A 19,047-nucleotide genomic window follows, 5' to 3' on the forward strand; every position below is an offset into this window, starting at 1 on the left:
CTTGTAGCCTTGGGCCAGGTACTCCATTCTCTGGGCCCCAAATTCCTCAGTAAAAAGGAAGTAACCGTTGGAGGAGTGACCATGGAGTAGAAGCATACGCATTTGAATGCAACTAACATAGGCGAATGCACCACACAGAGGGGAATGCACCACACAGAGGGGACGGGAGAAGAGGGTAACATAAGCTTATTCCCTGACTTTAGAACTTCACCTTCACCCCAGTAGGGTGAGACTTGCATGGTGTTTGAAAATTATTTCATTATATCTTTGATTCTTACAGTAACTCCAGGAAGTCTAGAAACTTCTGGTAACACATCTCTTTGAAAGTTGCTCAGAGAATGGATCGTAAAAGTTCTCACCTCAGTGAGAAAATTTGTAACTATGAGAGGTGATTGATGTTAACTAAACTTACTGTGATGGTCATTTTACCATATATGCATGTATCAAATCATTATGTTGTACACCTGGGATTAATATGTCAATTACCTCTCAGCAAAACTGGGTGTGGGAGGGAAGGCAGGGAGAAATCTATAGGACTACTACAGTGGGAACAGAGCAGTTTCACTGAAATTAATTTGACTTATGGTCAAATGGTCTAATGACATTTGCCAGAAATTGCCACGTATCAAAGTTTTGTTTCCTATGTGCTAGGTAAAGGGCTGACGAATTCTAGTAACACAAAGCTTATCTAAGTGCTAAAATTCCACAATCTAGAATACTTTGACATGACGTGAGGAATGGCCACAGGTAGTACAGTGTTGATGACCAGGTTACTGCTATTGCGTTTCCTTGCACATAATGAAAAGATTAGACGGACGTTTCCAAGCTCTAGGTTAACTGCTGCTCAAATTCACTTGTCACTTCACACCTGAAATTTGCTACAAAGAATCACAGAACGTAATTCTGTCGAATTCTCATGAAAAGTCTCTGTTTCTCTATCATTAATCTAAAGTTAGATAACTTCCCTATGGATGAAGCAATTGAACTTACCGTTCCATTATAAAAGAGATGGCTGATTAACAGTGATGACTGATGAATACGGCTCCTGTGACTAGCCTGTTATTTGTTCAATTTTAAAATTTTATTTATTTATTTATTTATGGCTGCATTGGGTCTTCATTGTTGCCCGCGGGCTTTCTCTAGTTGCGGCGAGTGGGCTTCTCATTGCAGTGGCTTCTCTTGCTGCGGAGCATGGGCTCTAGGTGCACGGGCTTCAGTAGTTGTGGCTCGTGGGCTCTAGAGCGCAGGCTCAGTAGTTGTGGTGCACGGGCTTAGTTGCTCCGCGGCATGTGGGATCTTCCCAGACCAGGGCTCGAACCCAGGTCCGCTGCATTGGCAGGCGGATTCTTAACTACTGCGCCACCAGGGAAGTCCCTATTTGTTCATTTTTACATCTATTGTATGACTCCTTGTATTAAGATTCAGGGAAGAAATTCAGAGATTAATTTTGGCAGAAACTATGGTATTGAAATTAAAGCTGGCATGTTGAAGACCTTCATCTAAATTTCAAGGCACTTAGAAGCTCTGGACAGTACCTTTAATCTCAACCTGAAGCCAGTTTGTGCAGAGAGATGGAAACCAAGCATTGCTTACAGGCAGACTGAATAAATGTCTCATAAATGTCTTCATAAATATGAATTCCTATTTTTCAAATGGATGTAAATATTATCATGATTCATGAAATACTAATTGGTCACCTGTCTGGTGATGATGGTCCGCAAGGCGTGGGACCCAGTCTTGCTTCCCCCAATTCCATCCTAGTTCTGGAACCAACACTCCAAATGCCAGACAATGACCAAGACACTGCCTGCTGTGGAGAGACCTCACTGTATGTCTGACTCCCTGCCTGATTTCTAAATAGTGCCTTCCCCCAAATTCCTCAGTGTTGATCTCCACCTGTCAGTAGTTCACTCTGCCACCTTTGTAAGAGCGGCAACCACAGGCAATATAACATATCCTTTGGGACAACAGATTCTGCCTCCCAGCTGGACTGACCCAGGTTCCTGCTGGTGTGCCCTGTCCGGTGCAAAGCCATGTTGAGCTGTGTGAGGACATACACACCACAGAGAGGGCAGGGAAGCTGTCCACGTAAGGCCATGCTCTACTTATCGCATCCGTGGGAGCCATGAAAAGATCACTCAGATAGAAACCAGTCTGGGAACTGGGATCAAATTTATTAAGGCTCCTGATGACCAGTCCAAACTTTTGAGCACTCCCCGATCTTGACCTGACATTGTAGTTATGCCACGCCGAGCCGTGAGTGGTTGCTTTGGCCAAAATGTTGCCTTATGACCACACCCCATACTTCTCTTTATGTTCTCATATGATATTTCCAATAGTTAAACAGGATTTTAAAAACTAAAGACACTAAAGAAAAGATGCTGGGCAAGCTATTTTACATTCTTTCTTTTTTTTTTTTGGCCATGCTGCGTGGCTGGTGGGATCTTATTTCCCCGACCAGGGATTGAACCCGGGCCCCCTGCAGTGGAAATGCAGAGTCCTAAAGCCGGGCAATTCCCTTGCATTCTTTTTCACTCCGGTACAGCTGGGAAGGGAAGGGAGGATCTCTGATATGGACAAGAAATGGGGATGAAGCCAAGTTTAAAATCAATCATTTTACATTACTGGCAAATTCTCAGAAGCACTGAATGATACAGGGTATCTATGAGCATGTGAGAGTTTCCAGGAATAATTCTGGGCTTTGCGCCCAGACAGTACTTCATATCCCCAGAAGAGGTCTACAGTTTTATCCCAGCAGACATAGGTGCTAAATAATTCCTAATCCATGGGGCACAGTGAGCCCGCAGAGTCCCACGTGGAAAAAGGAAAGAAAGTTCTTATTAGGTGAACTCATGACACTTCCCTGGAACTGCCATCAGCAGCCAGGGAGGCTTTGTGGGTGCTGTTTCAGAGTCTGCTTGAAACACTACTGCTTCCCTGAAAGGGGCTTTGAAGCGTGGGCCCTCCCCACCCCACCGAGTGCCATGGAGCCGTGCAAGGAGCCACTGACCAGTCAGCATGGTGATGAGGGGAAGGCTGTTGTCCTCGGGGCTGCCCCAGTAGCCGGCTTCTCCGAGCATGTTTCTTTCGAGAACCTGATGGTAAAGTTCCTCGATCCAGGCCTGGGAGAAGACCATCAGCACCCCACTGGTCTGGACCTGCTTCATGAACTCTTTCTGCAGAGAAGACCACACAAGAAGGTGACCAGATATGATCCCTTGCAAACAAACAGGCTCTCATGTTCCTCTGCCACCTCTTCCCGTCCCAAGTCACTGAGTCACCGCTTATGGGAAAAACACAACCTTGTTGATTGGGGGACAGAGGGTGGCGAGGGAAGAGGAATCTGCAATGGAAAAGCCCCAAACTTCATGAAGGTCCTTTCATTTATGTAATCTTTTTAAGAAACCCTGTAGAAGGAGTAGGGATACTACATTTTATATTTTTGCTCTTTGACATGTGGGAGGATTAGAAAATGCACAGAAATGTTTCACAGAGCACCTCCTTCTTACTGTCCCATCGGCAGCAGAGGTAGCATGTCCTCCCTGAAGGACATGTGTCTCAAGAGATACTTGACTTACACTCATGAAGCCACCACTCACCCTCGGAAACACACAATTTGTCAATCATTTATCAAACAAATGATTGCTGATCCCTTAATGTCACTCCATGGATTTAGGCTCTCGAACTGGTACCAGGGTCCGCCATGGAGGGGTCTGCTCACGCCAGGGAGCCAACCACGGAAGAATCCTCATCACCTCACAGGAGGTGTTCTGTTATCGACATTGTCCGAGTGGGTTCTGGTATATTTTGGAACTCAGTGAAGGGTTTTTGCAGCAGCATGCCTGCATTTTATGCAAAGGGGACCATCCTCTGCACATCTCCTGCTGTCACTTAAGACACTGATTATGTTTTGTTTTATTTTGTTTTGTTTGCAGTACGCGGGCCTCTCACCGCTGTGGCCTCTCCTGCTGCGGAGCACAGGCTCCGGACCCGCAGGCTCAGTGGCCATGGCTCACGGGCCCAGCCGCTCCACAGCATGTGGGATCCTCCTGGACCACAGCACGAACCCGTGTACCCTGCATCGGCAGGCAGACTCTCAACCACTGTGCCACCAGGGAAGCCCTGATTACGTTTTTGAATATGTCTTACACACGTGTGTTTAATGCCACTGGATGAAGTTATTGGGCCACTGGTAGGCAGTCCTTTCCAGGCACATGGGATTCTTTGCTCCTGGAGCTAGGTGGGTAGCTCTGCGGCTCACTGAGCTTGCAAATTGCACAACGGTTCCTGGGCATCGCGTCCGCCCACCCTCCACAGCCTCGCGGGCATCACCCATTCCAGATCAGTGTGAGATAGAACACACTGGCCATCCCTTCACCCAGTGATGCTCGGGTGCCGGCCCAGAGGCCGCCGCTGGCCCTCGGCGTGGCGGGGCGGAGACGCACACTCACCATGGTGCCTGGCGCCAGGGCGGGCCGCTTCCGGTAGTAGTCGCCGTGGGAGAGCTTCAGGTTGAGCAGAAGGGCGCAGTGCGCGGCCGAGTACAGGCTGTCCGCGTTCATCAGCATCTGCAAGCCCAGGCTGCCGTTCCCGTCGAATCCCGGGGAGTGCATCATGCCTGCGGGAGAGAATCCACAGACCTCAAACACCACGCCTGGCAAGACCCGCTTAACATCTGGCTTACCGCTTACGGAGAGGCACGAACAAATCCCAGGGAAGGAGCACCTCTTAAGGCATTTCTGTAAAGCAACGACAGCCAGCAAGGAATAGCGTTCGGGCAGAGACGCACCCTAGACTGGTGGGGAAGAGCATGCACTCCGGAGTGAACCTACTTGGGAAAATCTTTTTTGTTACTCACCGGGTGCTTTGGTAAAATCACTTAAAGCCTTCTTTACCTAGAAATAGGCAGAATAATTGATTGCCTCTGTCTCCTGCTCAAACTCTCCAAATGACTTCCCATCACAATATAAAAAAACCCGACCCCGCCCCTCCCCCTCAGCCACCCCAACCTGTCTGTTGTTCCTTGACCTCACCAAGCCTGGACGTGCCTCAGGGCCTTTGCATTTTTGCCTCTCCCCAGAATGGTCTCCCAAGATCTCTGGATGACTAGCTGCCTCGATTCTTTTTTTTGAAATTAATTAATTTATTATTTTATTTTTGGCTGTGTTGGGTCTTTGTTGCTGTGTGCGGGCTTTCTCTAGTTGTGGCGAGAGGGGGCTACTCTTCGTTGTGGTGCGCGGGCTTCAGTAGTTGTGGCTTGTGGGCTCTAGAGCACAGGCTCAGTAGTTGTGGCGCTGCTCCGCGGCACGTGGGATCTCCCCAGACCAGGGCTCGAACCCAGGTCCCCTGCATTGGCAGGCGGATTCTTTTTTTTTTTGCGGTACATGGGTCTCTCACTGTTGTGGCCTCTCCCGTTGCGGAGCACAGGCTCCGGACGCGCAGGCTCAGTGGCCATGGCTCACGGGCCCAGCCGCTCCGCGGCATGTGGGATCTTCCCAGACCAGGGCACAAACCCGTGTCCCCTGCATCAGCAGGCGGACTCTCAACCACTGCGCCACCAGGGAAGCCCAGCAGGCAGATTCTTAACCACTGAACCACCAGGGAAGCCCTGCCTCGATTCTTTTAGGGCTCTGCCCAGGTGTCAGCTTTTCACAGACATTCCCCTTTAATTCCATCTAAAATAGCATCCCATACCTACAACCATCCTCTGCAATATTCCCCCTCACCATGCACTTTTCTTCATTGCCTTAATGGCATTTATATATATATACACATATATATATATTTGTTTATTGTCTGCCATTACTACTATTATGTAAGACCTACAAGAGAGTGGAACTTTGTTATTTGTTCACTAGAGAACCTCAGTGCCTAGAACAGTGCCTGATACATAGTAGATCCTTTAAAATTACTTGAATGAATTAATAAGAATGAATGAAGACGTTTGCTATGGCAACTAGATGCAATACACATTTAAGATGTTTAGTGCAGTAACTCATAAGTACAAACTTTTCTAAAAGTAATAATGTTCCTCAAAAAGCGGAACACGGAATTACCATATGACCCAGTGATTTTGCACTCTTAGGAGTGTACCCAGAAGAACTGAAAACCGGAATTTGAACAGATACTTGTATGCCAGTGTTCACTGCAGCAACTAAAATAGTGTAATAATAATAATAATAAAACCCTTTGAATTGGGCACTTTAAATGGGTGCATTGCATGGTATGTGAATTATATCTCAATAAAAGCTGTTAATCAATGAGGAAACAGTTTCAAAATATATATAAAAAAAGTTATTGGTTTCCCCCCAGCTATTGTTTTGAAACATTCTTTTATATTTCATAGTATGGTTTTCACTTTGAAAGGCTCCTGTGTTTTTCATAAATTAACTGTAAAAACAAAAATCAGTGATACCTCATGCTCTACAGATGGCCTCATTCAGCCAGAGAGAGTTGATGCCTAGGTCAAACTTACACAGACAGCTTGAGGTGACAGAAACTACCCAAGCCTGCTTCTCCTCATATGGTACTATGTCTGCCCCAGTGCTACACTTGTTCCTACAAACACTCTGAGGCTTGATTTAGGGATGTAGGTGAAACAGCCCCTCCTGAACATGTGCGTGCACATGACATGCACCTATATACTCCTCAGAGCATGTCTAAAATTATCCTCTAATCAAAAATGTGCCTCTTACATGAAGTGCAAAAATTCTCGGTCAATTAAGTGGGAAATACAAATGTCTAACTGGAATGGTTACTTATATATCTGTGGACTTCTTAATGAATATGCTGGTAAGAAGATATGAATCAGAAGAAGCTTTCAAAGCTGAGAAAACTTTAAGACCTCTGCTCTATTTGAGAACAGTGTACATAAACATTTTTTGGTAGGAGTAAGTATGTCTATTACCCCAATGAAACCACCAAGGCAGGCAAAGATTAGGCATTCCCTTTGCCTTCCGTATAGAGTTCGGTGAGAACTTTGCAGCTGCCTTACAAGATTCTTTTACTGAGAGTACTTGGCCCTGATGGTCCATAGGAATACTCCACCCTCTTAAGGTCCTGGTGGGTTGGTTCCAGTTCTCTGGAGTAGATAAAGCACAAGCGCAGTCTCCTTCCACAGTACACAGAAAGCAGCATGCAGTGTTGCTGGGTATTTCACGACCCTGGGTCACAGGTGAAAGGAATATTTGAGTCTATCAACCGGGGCGGGAAAAAGAATCTGCAAGTGGCTTTGATCTTAGACATCAGTAATAATTTCTTTGAAAATTTTGAAACCAACTATTTACCTTGGAATATGTTTTGCAACCTGAGCACATGCTCAGATGCTGCAAGTGAAAAAAGCTAAAGCGTCTGCTGACATGAAGACCCAAATCATTAGCAGAGGGGTGACAAGGCCCTGGGGGTCACCGCTGGTGGCTATGCCGAGTTCTGAAATAAGTTGTTAGACGCGTTAGGGGCAATCTGTTGGTACTGGCGTATATCTGTATGCAGATTAATTTCTTACAAAGAACTGGCAAATTTGACAATAAAACAAAAGAAGGTATAATCTATTAATTTAAGGAAGATAATTTTCTTGATTTACCAGATATAGTTCACTGGTGATATTAATAATGCAAATAACACGATCGGTGCAATTTATTAAATGCTTTCTATCTTCCAGAACAATCTCTTCTCACACATTATTTCATCTGATATATAATATATATCAATCTCTATCTATCTATCTATCTATATATATATAAATTTGATATATATCAGATGCCCCACTTTATTTTACCAGTGAGGAAAGTAACTTGAAAATGTTAAGTAATTTGCCCAAAGTTATACAGCTAGAAATTGGCAAAGGTCTTCTGGGCCCAAACTCCAGGCTTTTGCACTCTGCCACACTGTACTTGCTTCTAATGTTGGGAAAAGATCCCAATCTATCATGTTCCTAACAGATCCTCTGTTTTCATCCATCCTTCTGATTGGTCTCATTGAAGTGTTATTGAATTTGGGGTGACAAATTATAGTAACTATGACCTTTAACGTATTCTGGCTATTTGGTTTTTTCTCTACTTATCTGTAACTAAAGTTCATTCTCTCTCTATAACTAAGATGTCCTTTACTGTTAACAGGAGGATGGATCACCTGCTTGACTGGTTACCAGTGCAAGACTGGATACAAGATTAGCATAAAATGACCTTGAAAAGTACCTTCCATGTCTAAGATAATGTGATGTTTCTTTTTAAAGTAAACATTAAATACTTGATGTAAAACATTTAACAGTACTGAAGAGTATAAACAATATGAACAACAGCCCTGCTTCTCCCAAGCCCCAACGAGGCCCCTCCCAAGAAGACTCACTTCCTTCTGTGTATTATGTGGAAATACAATCACAAATGAGATCATATGACATACATTATACTGCAACTAGGTGTTTTCTAAAAAATATACCTTAGACATCTCTTGATACTGGCACTTATAGATCTGCCTCATTCTTTTTTAATAACTGTGCATATACCGTAACTGCATGATTGTATTGTGATTTATTTAATTAATGCTTTATTGGTAGACACTGATATTTTTTCAATTATGAAAAAGGATGAAATGATGAAATAACACTTCTGTAAGAATATCTGTGGGATATGTTCCTAAAAGCAGAATAAACACATATAAGTTTGATAGATGTAGTCAAAATATTTTCCAAAGACAGGACGGGCCCGAGTCCCAGACCATCACAGAGCACTGGATGGCCTACCTGAGACTCAATGTAGGGGGAAGTTAAGGAATCTTTCTTTCTCAAGTAATCAGTTGAGTTTCCTACTCTATGCAAACCTAATCCTAACTGGTAGAGGCGAGGTTTTCTACCTGTATTTTACCTTCTGTTTTCCACAAAGATACGGACATAAATGTGCATTATCACCTTTTGGGGTGTTTAAATCATGGGGCCACAACCTGAAGCTGGCAACACACCTGCCTTCTGGTTCCGTATTCACAAAGTCAGAGCTTCTTCCGGAGACTATGGTCCATTTCTGGAAGGTGATGGGAGGAGGAAGCAATGAGGAAGAGAAGGGAGATGCCCTGGCTGGGCAGGGGGTGGAGGTCTGTGGCTCGCTGCTACCTGGCAGCACCTGGAGGGTTGGCAGGACCCCGGAGGAGGACACAGGATGTGCAGGGATGCCCCCCAGCCTTGCCAGAACATTCCAGGCCCCACCCTGGCAGGGAGGTAGAGAAATCACGGGACCTCCCAGAAAGGCTGTGAAGTGGGACAACGGGGGCACATTGGTGACATGAGAGGTGAGGGGCCTCCCTATCCAGATCCCACATAAGCTCCCACTTCTAGTTTTACCATGGCATGGGGACCTGAGGGCTAGCAGAGATCAAATGTCTGGCCAGTTAGGCAGGCTGGAGGTCTGGAGGCAGATTTGTTTTAATTTAAATAAATAGATATTTCTTGCACAATTGAGATTCATACTAGCTCTACTACCTTTTCCGAAACTTGGTACTTCATAAATATCAGGTTGCTTGCAATTAGCCTCACACTCAGTCACAGTCAGTCTCAAGATCCTCACCAAACACCACCAGTCTAAGGAACAGCAATCCCAAAGCCACGTGCCCGTGCCCCTCTGCCAATGGCTGGGGGAGGGTGGCTCTTGCTTTCTGGTCCCCAAGGAGCACCTTACACAGATGCCACTTTGTTCTATGCAGGATCAGACGCATTGCAGCAGCCATCGCAGCTCACATCCAATACCATCTTTATAAAACCCGTGTTTGTCGGAAGGTTTTCAAACTTCCCCACCAGAAGAAACTTGAATTGCTTTCGAAGGAAAAGCTCCCCTGAATCGTGTGGAATTCAGGAGGCTCATTTCAACTGTAAGTTAGCTGTTGGAGGACAGGAGCCCCTGAGAAATACCAAGTGGGGTTGACCTTAGCCAGGAGGGCAGACCCTGCTAACAAGTCAGGGACAAATGCTCGATGGAAGTTTTGGGGAAAATAAGGTTTGAAGCATTTGACACAGAAGTTAATAATGAGTAAAATATCTGGGTTATGACTCCGGGAGACTCCCTTCTCCCCTTCTCCTATTTTGGCTTTCATAACTTTCTCTTGGGTGAACAAAGGAAATCTGCCATCCCCTTGTCTCACAGGTACAGATGTTCCTCTTTCACTCATCTTTCATCTTGGAGGTGACATGTGCAAGGGAGGGAGAGCTCTGCCTAAGGCCAGACGTGGACCCAGCATCCAGTCGCTTCGGCTGACCCACAGCGACATTCAGTGTGAGCCACTAAACCGCTAAACCATAGTGGTAACTGAAGAGAATCAGCTTATTGGCAGCAGGACCACAGAGTGACGGGTCTGTAATTCAGATATAGAGACCAACTCCTAACTGGTAAAAGCGCTGTGGAGGTCACCAGAATCAAAAAGACAAATGCCGGGCTTCCCTGGTGGCGCAGTGGTTAAGAGTCCGCCTGCCGATGCAGGGGACACGGGTTCGTGCCCCGGTCTGGGAAGATCCCACATGCCGCGGAGCGGCTAGGCCCGTGAGCCATGGCCGCTGAGCCTGCGCGTCTGGAGCCTGTGCTCCACAACGGGAGAGGCCACAACAGTGAGAGGCCCGCGTACCACAAAAAAAAAAAAAAAAAAAAAAAAAAAAGACAAATGCCTAACAATTTGGTTAGAGACAATCACCATAAACTGCATTTGGAAACAACCGAAAGATTCTGAAGTCTCTTTTCAATGTATTGATTTCTACATGTAAAAACTAGTGTCACAGCATGTTGGGTTTGACGAGACATTTTACAGACCTCTTAAAGTCGAGCAGTTTGCAACATTCATGGGGCCGCATTCTGGTCACATAAAACATTCACGAAAGTACTGTTGTGCACGTGCTACAAATAAGTATTGATTTGAAAAACACAAAAACACAAAGGTGAGGCTTTGCTTCAAATTTTGTAAAAAGGCTTTGCTAGGATTATGTTTTCTAATTCTCATAGGAAATGAGGCAGGCCCTTTGGAAGGCATTCTTTACCACTTTGACAACTCATTTAATCTGGAATTACTAGGAGATGTTGTTTGTAAACATGAATTTATCTGAGAGCTGAATCTTACATACTTAAACGCTGAAACTTCTGCAGCCGAGTTATTTTGTATGGATAATTTTAACTTTAAATAGAAGGGCCTAAATATAATTTTACCATTTCTTGATGACTCAAGGCCATCATTACTGCAACCAGGGGCAGTGCTGTGATCTGATACACAGCTGTTTTGGGGGATCACTGATGGGTGCCAGACTCTCTGCCTTGGCACCAGGGACATCAAGCTGGTCAGAGCAGGCTACCAAGCTCCTCCCCGCAAGAATGCTTCCAGCTGGGCAGAGGCACAGGAGCAGAGGCCCTACCAAACTCCTTCCAACTCAGGCTTTACCCCTGATTCTCTCAGCACATGAACTATTCATAGCTTTAGGAACCAAAAAGCAAGTTCATCAATCTACAGTCAATAAATATGTATTGAGGATAAATCATGCATATCTTGCACCCTTAGGACATAGCACAGTGAAGTTTCTCTATAAATGTTGACTGAAGAAGCATTTGCGTGTGCACGTGTGTGTGTGTGAGAGATAGAGAGAGAGAAAGAGAGAGGGAGGGAAAGAGAGAAATAAAAAAGACATACACAAAACACATACACTGGGAATGTTCAATAAAAGAATGTAAAATCTAATGATGGTGGCATAAAAGGTATTAGGGAGAAATATAATTTTTTTTATGGTATGCGTGCCTCTCACTGTTGTGGCCTCTCCTGTTGCGGAGCACAGGCTCCGGACGCGCAGGCCCAGCGGCCATGGCTCACGGGCCCAGCCGCTCCGCGGCATGTGGGATCTTCCTGGACCAGGGCACGAACCCGTGTCCCCTGCATCGGCAGGCGGACTCTCAACCACTGCGCCACCAGGGAAGCCCTAATTTTTAAGAAGAGTATTTATATATTTTTCTAGTTTTTCAATGAAACATGATTTTTTGGTGTGTGTGTATATTCCTTCACACAAATCAAATAACCAAATTCTATTTTTATATCTAATTCCAAAAAGAAAAATATTGAGAAAAAATGTCGGGTAGCCTTAAAAATTGGTATTTTCATGCCTTAAAAAGAATCACAGTGCAGTCAGGAAAGTTGAGAAATTATATGCATCTCTCCTAACCACTAGGTAGGTCAGAGTTACTGAGCAGCCCAGGATCAGAAGCGCCGTGTCTCTGCTGGTGCCTGCTGCTACAGTAGCAGATGATTCTCATATTAAAAAATGTTCTTCCTTAAATATACCTGGATCAAAGTGTTTTTCTTGTCCTTTTGACAAAGGACAATCTGATCAACTTCTTAAAGATACCTAAGCTCCCTTTTAACAACACAGCAGTCCCTTCTACCAAGTTCCAGGAACTGGGCTAGAATTTTTTTTGTATTTGTGTGTGATGTTGTTTGTTAGAAGATCAAAAATGGGGTAGACAAATGTAGGAAGCACCACAACAAACACATGTTCAAGGCTCAGTGGTGGAAGAGCAAGCGGTGATCTTGGCTTTTGACAGTTCCATGTTGGTCCTCAGGGTCAGTCCTTTCTAGTCCTGAGCACAGGCCCAGGGAGGTCCATGCACCTCAATATCCTGTGGTCAAAAGACCCCTGAATTTCAGGGGAAGGCACAGTTGATCACCCTGGGGTGATCCTTTTGTAAACTGGTAAACAAAAGTGAGTGTTTCCCTGAGTTCTGTGAGCTATTCTAGCAAATTAAGCAAGCCTAAGGAGGGGGTCATGGGAACCTCTGGTTTACAGCCAGTCCATCAGAAGCACAGGTAACTCGTGTTACCTGGGCTTGCAGCTGGTGTCTGTAGCGGGGGTAGCAGGTAGGTAGCGTCAGAACTGAGTTAAACTGTAGGACACCCAGCTGGTGTCAGAGGCTTGCTTGTTGTTTGGGGGGAAAACTTCCACACATTTGATGACCAGAAGCATCAGAAGTACAGTGTTCTGTGTGACCCATAAAAGAAGGAAGACACACAGTAGGAAAGAACTGGGGTTTTCCCTACATAGAAAGGAAAAAGCTGGGTTCTCCCTTTATGAGTACCTTTCAAGAAAACAATCTTTAAATTAATTATTCCCTGTGTGAAATGCTGCTACCCTGTATTCTTTATCTCCTTCCTCCACCAAAATCCTAGGTGACGATCTTCTGCCCTTCAATAAAACCAGTATAACTCTCTGGTATACTTTGGCCAAGATGCCCACAGCACTCCTGTTTAAATTACGGTCTGGGTCACAACGTTGACATTTGACAGACAGGAAGGATCTGAGATTGGAGAATGTGATGTTGCCATAGTATACTGGAGTATCACACACACACACACCGTTTGAAGTTCAGGGGAATTCAGAATATATTGGGAGGACAGCCTGCATCTGCTCCAAGACCTCATTTGAAATAATTTACACGTCAATAAACCAAAAGTGCAGTGCTCTATGATTCTTAGACATCAAGGCGTAGAAGCATAGGAAGAATTCAGTGTTTTGAGAGTGACAGATTGTCATTTTGTTTCAGTCAGTAGCAGCTTTCTAGAATGCAGTTACCTCTTACCCTTCACTCCGCACCATACAAATTTATCAACCTCACAGTGTATTCCAGCCATCGACGGCTGTGCACTTCAAACAAACCACCACCAGTAAGTTAACATTCCTTTGCTCTCTCTAAATATAAGAAACCCAAAGATTCATTAAGATGCTCTGAGCACTTCAAACTTCACGCATGCTGGTAACTGCCCCTTAAGCAAAATGTTCTGAATAGTCTTGTTGACTAAGTAGCAAAAAATGGTTCACAAACCTGAGCAGAAGGTAGAGGCAAAGTTCTGGAGGGCCGAGTCCACCTCTTCCACGCTGGGCAGGGCCAGGAGGCGCGGCAGGAGGCTCTCCAGGGACTGCACGAACAGCCGGGCGCTGTGCTGATCGGCTTCCTGGTTCTTCAGTAGTTTGAGAGACAGAGCCGCAGTCCGCAGGGACCTGTGGCCCAGGCAGTCCCGAGGGGTCTGCTCCCCATCAACTAGAGAACAGTTGTCGGACCCGATGTCCGACACGTCAGACCTCCCCGAGTCCTTTTCTGCTGCCATCGAGTACTGATCACAGGAATCAAATTCCGTCCTAGAGAGGTCTTGGTCGTCTACGCTGAAATTGCTCTCACTGTATCTGGATCCGTAGGACCTCATCCTGCAGTCAACGGACAGGAAGTTAGTTATATCGGGGTAGGCAACCATGTGGCTCCTTTGAACCACATCTGGCTGGTCCACGGCTTCCGGTTCTGACACTTTACTCAGAGTCTCCTTGCCCTCCTGGACGGCTGGCGACTTGAGGCCATTCTTGTGGTTTTCGGAGTGGTCCTCGGGTGTGGTCTGACCCAACTCTCCCTCCAAAGTGGTTTGACCCGTGTCCGTGGTAACGCTGATGCTGATGTCAGGGCTCCGCTCGTTCCCCGACTCCCAGGGCGTGTGTTCCGAGGACAGGACTCGCCGCTGCCAGCGGAAGTCAGCCTCATTGATCTCCATGGAGTCTCGGCTCGACTCGGCCCCATCCTTCAGCTCCTCCAGGCGCAGAAGCAGCAGCTGGACCTGACTTTCGCTCAAGCCCTTGCCCTGGCTGAGCTCTTCTAAGGCCCCAAGCAAGGTGCAGACGCAGGACACGGCAGCATAGCAGGCTTCGATGCCACCCTTAATGCACGCCTCAGTCATGCCATCCATGATGCTGAAAGCGTTCAAAGGAGACGGCATCAATACACGAAACATAGAAAAATGCTCCAAAATGAATAAGAATTGTTTGACTGGTGAACAGTCTAATATTCAAAACAGATACTGTAATTTACATGAAATCTGAGCAAAAAAATAAAATGAACAATAAGTGAAACAAACATGGTCAGGCTGGAAAGTGGCCCACCTTGAATCACACTCTCAGTTGGCTGGTTTATTGGAGTACAAATAAAGACTGTGGATGGGAATTTATAATCTTCACAAGGACAGGCACAGAATCATCTCACTTTTGTATTATGTTCAGTTTTCCAAAGAGAAAACATTTATAATGGCTATAAGATAATATGGACCTTCCTCTATCAAAGAACTGTATTTCTGAAGAGATGCATGTGACTACAACTATTACAAATCAGATAATATTCCATTTCCTAGAGGGGCTATATGTAAAGGAATCATATAGCTACAGTATTGTAAATCAAAAAGGATTTCCCTAAAATAACCCCAATGAAGAATTTTTGGACATTTCATCTGGTACACTTTTTTCTTGAAGTCAATGAAAATATGGAAAGTTATATGATTATAAAAAATTGAGGTAAGACTTCTCCTATGGCCTGCAGGTACATTATTAGTCCCATTTCATATAATATAGAGTCAAACAATTTCAGGGATTTGGAAACAACGTTAAGAATATTCAGAGAAGCAGTCTTCACCAATCAATACAGACCCCCGAATGAGAATGTATCTTACAGTTTGAGAAGATCCAGATGAGACTTTCGTTTTGAAATTGATCTTTTTTTGGGTTCGGGTTCAGTGGAGCTGGGTCCTGCCAAATCACAGAGACGCTGCGGGCTCCCAAGTAGCTTTAAGAATAAGGAAAAAAGAATAACAGAGAAGTGACTATCATAAAAAAGCAAAAGAACCGTGAGATCAAATAAGCATGTACATTCTCTATTGCACGATACAGTCTAAGGAGAAACACAACTATTTGGAATTCAAATCTTAATAAATCTGACCTAGGTGTTCTTGACTTAGAATGCACATTGGGGTTCCTGGCTCCCCAGTTCAGGACTGGCTTAGATAAAGAGTATCCCCTGAGGGATTGTTTCAAAATTTTTTATAGCACAGAACCACAAGCACCTGCATCTATGTTTTTTAGTAAGCCTGGCCTGTAATTTAACGTCCTGATCCTCTCCCTGTCTTATTTTGCTATCAAATTGGCTAGCTTCAAAAACTGGGTTGAGAAACCAGTTCCCTTTCTAGTCCCTGGAAAAGTTCATGTATTATTAGAACTAACCCATTCTTTGAATGTTGGTATAACTTGTTTCTAAAGCTGTATGGGGCCACTAATTTTTTTTTCTTAATGGAAAGATTTTAACTACTGATTCAATTTCTTTAAAGATGATAGGACTACTCAGGTCCTCAATTTCTCCTTGAACCAATTTTTTAAAGGTTATTTCCTAGGGATTTATCTATTATATCTAAGTTTTCAAATTTACTGGCCTAAAGGTGCCTTACTATCTTCCTTAATTTCTTTAATATTTGCAACATCTATGGTTATATGCTTTTTTTCCCCCATTCTTATTTCTATTTATTTGTTTTTACCTATTCTAGAATTTTCAATTGCTTTTGCCAGGAGTTCTTCGATTTCCTTAGTCTTTTCAGAGTCCTGGTGTTTTTCACTTTATTAATTCTCTATATTACATTTGCTTTTTATCACATCAGTGCTTACTGTTTTTATGCTTACTTTTCCTCCTTTCTACTTTTTTGAATATAATCTGCTCTTCTTTTCCAAACTACCTAAGTTGGAGAATTAGAACATTAACTTTAGGCTTTCTGTTTTTTGATGTAAGTCATTGAAACTATAAATATCCTTCTATGCACTGTTTTGGCTGTATCTCACAAGTCTTCATGTATAGAATTTTCATAATTTTTCAGTCCACACTAATTTTTATTTCCATATGGTAGGCGTCTGTACAGAAAACTTCAATTTGAGACTAAGAAAGATTGATTAATTAAGTATACTGAAGCAGACATCCTACTGCTATGTCCATTATTTTCAAAGGGACTTATATCTGCAAGAAAATATATATCAAGTAGAAAAAGTTACATGTTTTTCTCTTTCCATATTTCTTTCTTCTGCCAGAAATTGGGAACTTCTGCTCTCTTGGAGGCACAAAGATGACGCTTCCACTTTTTTCCTTTGACATCAAAAAAGCAGTGATAATGCCAGAGGTCAAGGCAGTCTCTCTCTTTCTCTCCCCCTCTCTCCCTCTGCCTGCCTGCAGGCTGGCAGCCAAGTGAAGTGGCTACGCCTCTGGGCCTCTAGCTGTCCCATCTCTTGTTAGAAGGACAAGTGCATTTCAGGGCCACAGGAGTGGGAAATCTCACTTTCTCTTGGGATCCCATTACATTCCCTAATCCAACTTTACCAGTAATAAATTAGGTGACATGTTTTAATCCTCACATTGATCCTGTGTTTATTTTTCAGGTGCTTCAGAACCTGGAGCGAAAGGAGACTGAGTGGTTAGGCTTCTGGAGGACTCTCAACAAATACTTAAAGAAAAGCAAGACATGTTTAACCTCATCTTCTTCCGGTGGAAATGAGGAACGTGGTGTCAGGGGCTAGGTGTCACAGGTCTGATAAAGACTAGGGCCTCCTTCTAAAGCCGAAACATGGGAGAGAGAAAAGGAAGCAAGGTGTTCTTTTTGATGATGGAATGTTTTGGGGGGGGAAAGTAGAAGCAAAAAAGAAAATGTACTTTGAAAAGCAAAATGTCCTGTATGCCTTTGATTAATAGGCACAGAACACACACGGTGGAGTGACAAATTAGAGAGAGAACAGGGAAATAACACACGGGCGTTCAAACTCCAGAAGGGCAAACAAACATCCTGGGCGCCCAGCGGTTTTCTCTGTGTGCATAAGCCCTGCACATTTTGGTTTCTAGGTTACCAACCTTCCCAAGCTATTGGTATTGCCACAGTAAGTGGACGCAATGCTTCTGAGAACAACCTGGCCCATGGGAGTCTGCCATGCTCCGCGGGGCAGCACCGCCTGGATGTGATCACCTGGTGTCAGTTCCAGCCTCGCCCTGCAAACTGACCTTGGGAAGCTAGCAAATCTATGAAAAGGGGAAACCACAACTAATTTCCTTTGCAGTACTAAAGAAGTTGTTATTGTAAGTACACTGAGAACTACACACCTTGTAGGCAAAGTATTTACTTAGCATTCAGCTATCTAGTGGCTCTGCCGTGGGCGATAATCACTCCAGTGCCTGTCAACTCTGAGGGGCAAAGAAGGGATGCTGCTGCTTCAAAACACCCTGTTGGCAGATATCCTGTCTTCGGGTTTCTCCGTCATTCAGTTAAAATGTACACTTATTCTCATTCAAGCACTGTAGTATTAGGTACCAGGGGAACATACAAAACCAATGTATACAAAACTATAAGCACTGTAGTGTTAGGTACCAGGGGAACACACAAAAACAATGTATACAAAACTATATTTAGGGAGACAAGAAGCTTGTTCCACATTGTACTGTGAAGCAGTCAGTGTGATGAGACATATAATCAATTGCTAAATGGTGGGATGGGATTTACAGAAGAGCGAAATCAATGGCCTGAGGAAGCAGAGCCATAAAGAAAGAGGATTTTAACAGAGAGGCCGCTGTAATTAGAACATCTGGGTTTATGTTTTAGTCATACTGCTCACAAGGACTCTGGGCAAGTAAACCTCTCCTCATGTAGCCTCAGTTTCCCCATCTGGAAAATGGGCATAATATTAGATCCCTAAAGGAGTTTGTAAATAAGCTAATATGAAGTGCCAGCAGTGTCTGCCTAGCTTATTGTGATCAACCACTTAACTGGGTGAAGTGGAAGTGTGGCCAATGGGCACAGAACAGGGGGAGCTAGAACAGAAGCAGGAAAGTAGGAACGGAACAAAGCAGGTTCAGTTAGATGGAATGAGGGTCCATCCTGGGAAATGACGGGACATGAGAATGATGCCAGATCTGGAAACTGGGCAGAGTGTTTCAAGCTTGATGGGAGAGGCAACATGCACCATTAAAGAGTGGAAAATTAACAGTGGCGATTTACAAACATAAGTCCAGGAAAATAAAAGGAAGAAAAGAAGACAGGCAGGAGTCAAGGAAACCAGGTTGAAGGGTGCACTGCTTCAGGCAGGAGGTGATGAGAACCAGCTGTTTTCAGCCTCTGTATGTTTTTCTCTTCCTCAGGGTAGACAATAAGTTTACCAGATGTTTATCACTTTAAAGACTCACAAAGTACTTATACAAACTTTACTGCATTTTG

The 19,047-nt window shown here is 44.3% G+C and overlaps 1 protein-coding gene across 2 annotated transcripts in view; it reads right to left on the minus strand.

Annotated features, from left to right (window-relative positions):
* ARFGEF3 (ARFGEF family member 3) overlaps positions 1-19,047 on the minus strand; it is a 312,275-nt gene that overhangs the window by 64,567 nt on the left and 228,661 nt on the right. For both annotated transcript variants that reach the window (XM_049695570.1, XM_004263774.3), the window contains 4 exons: positions 15,487-15,599; positions 13,827-14,737; positions 4,452-4,618; positions 3,011-3,176 (listed from right to left, as the gene is read on the minus strand). In XM_049695570.1, the coding sequence (XP_049551527.1) occupies positions 3,011-3,176; positions 4,452-4,618; positions 13,827-14,737; positions 15,487-15,599 (1,357 nt within the window). The remainder of the gene's footprint in view (positions 1-3,010; positions 3,177-4,451; positions 4,619-13,826; positions 14,738-15,486; positions 15,600-19,047) is intronic.

This window comes from Orcinus orca, chromosome 12, assembly GCF_937001465.1.
Source record: "Orcinus orca chromosome 12, mOrcOrc1.1, whole genome shotgun sequence".
NCBI classification, from domain to species: Eukaryota; Metazoa; Chordata; class Mammalia; order Artiodactyla; family Delphinidae; genus Orcinus; species Orcinus orca.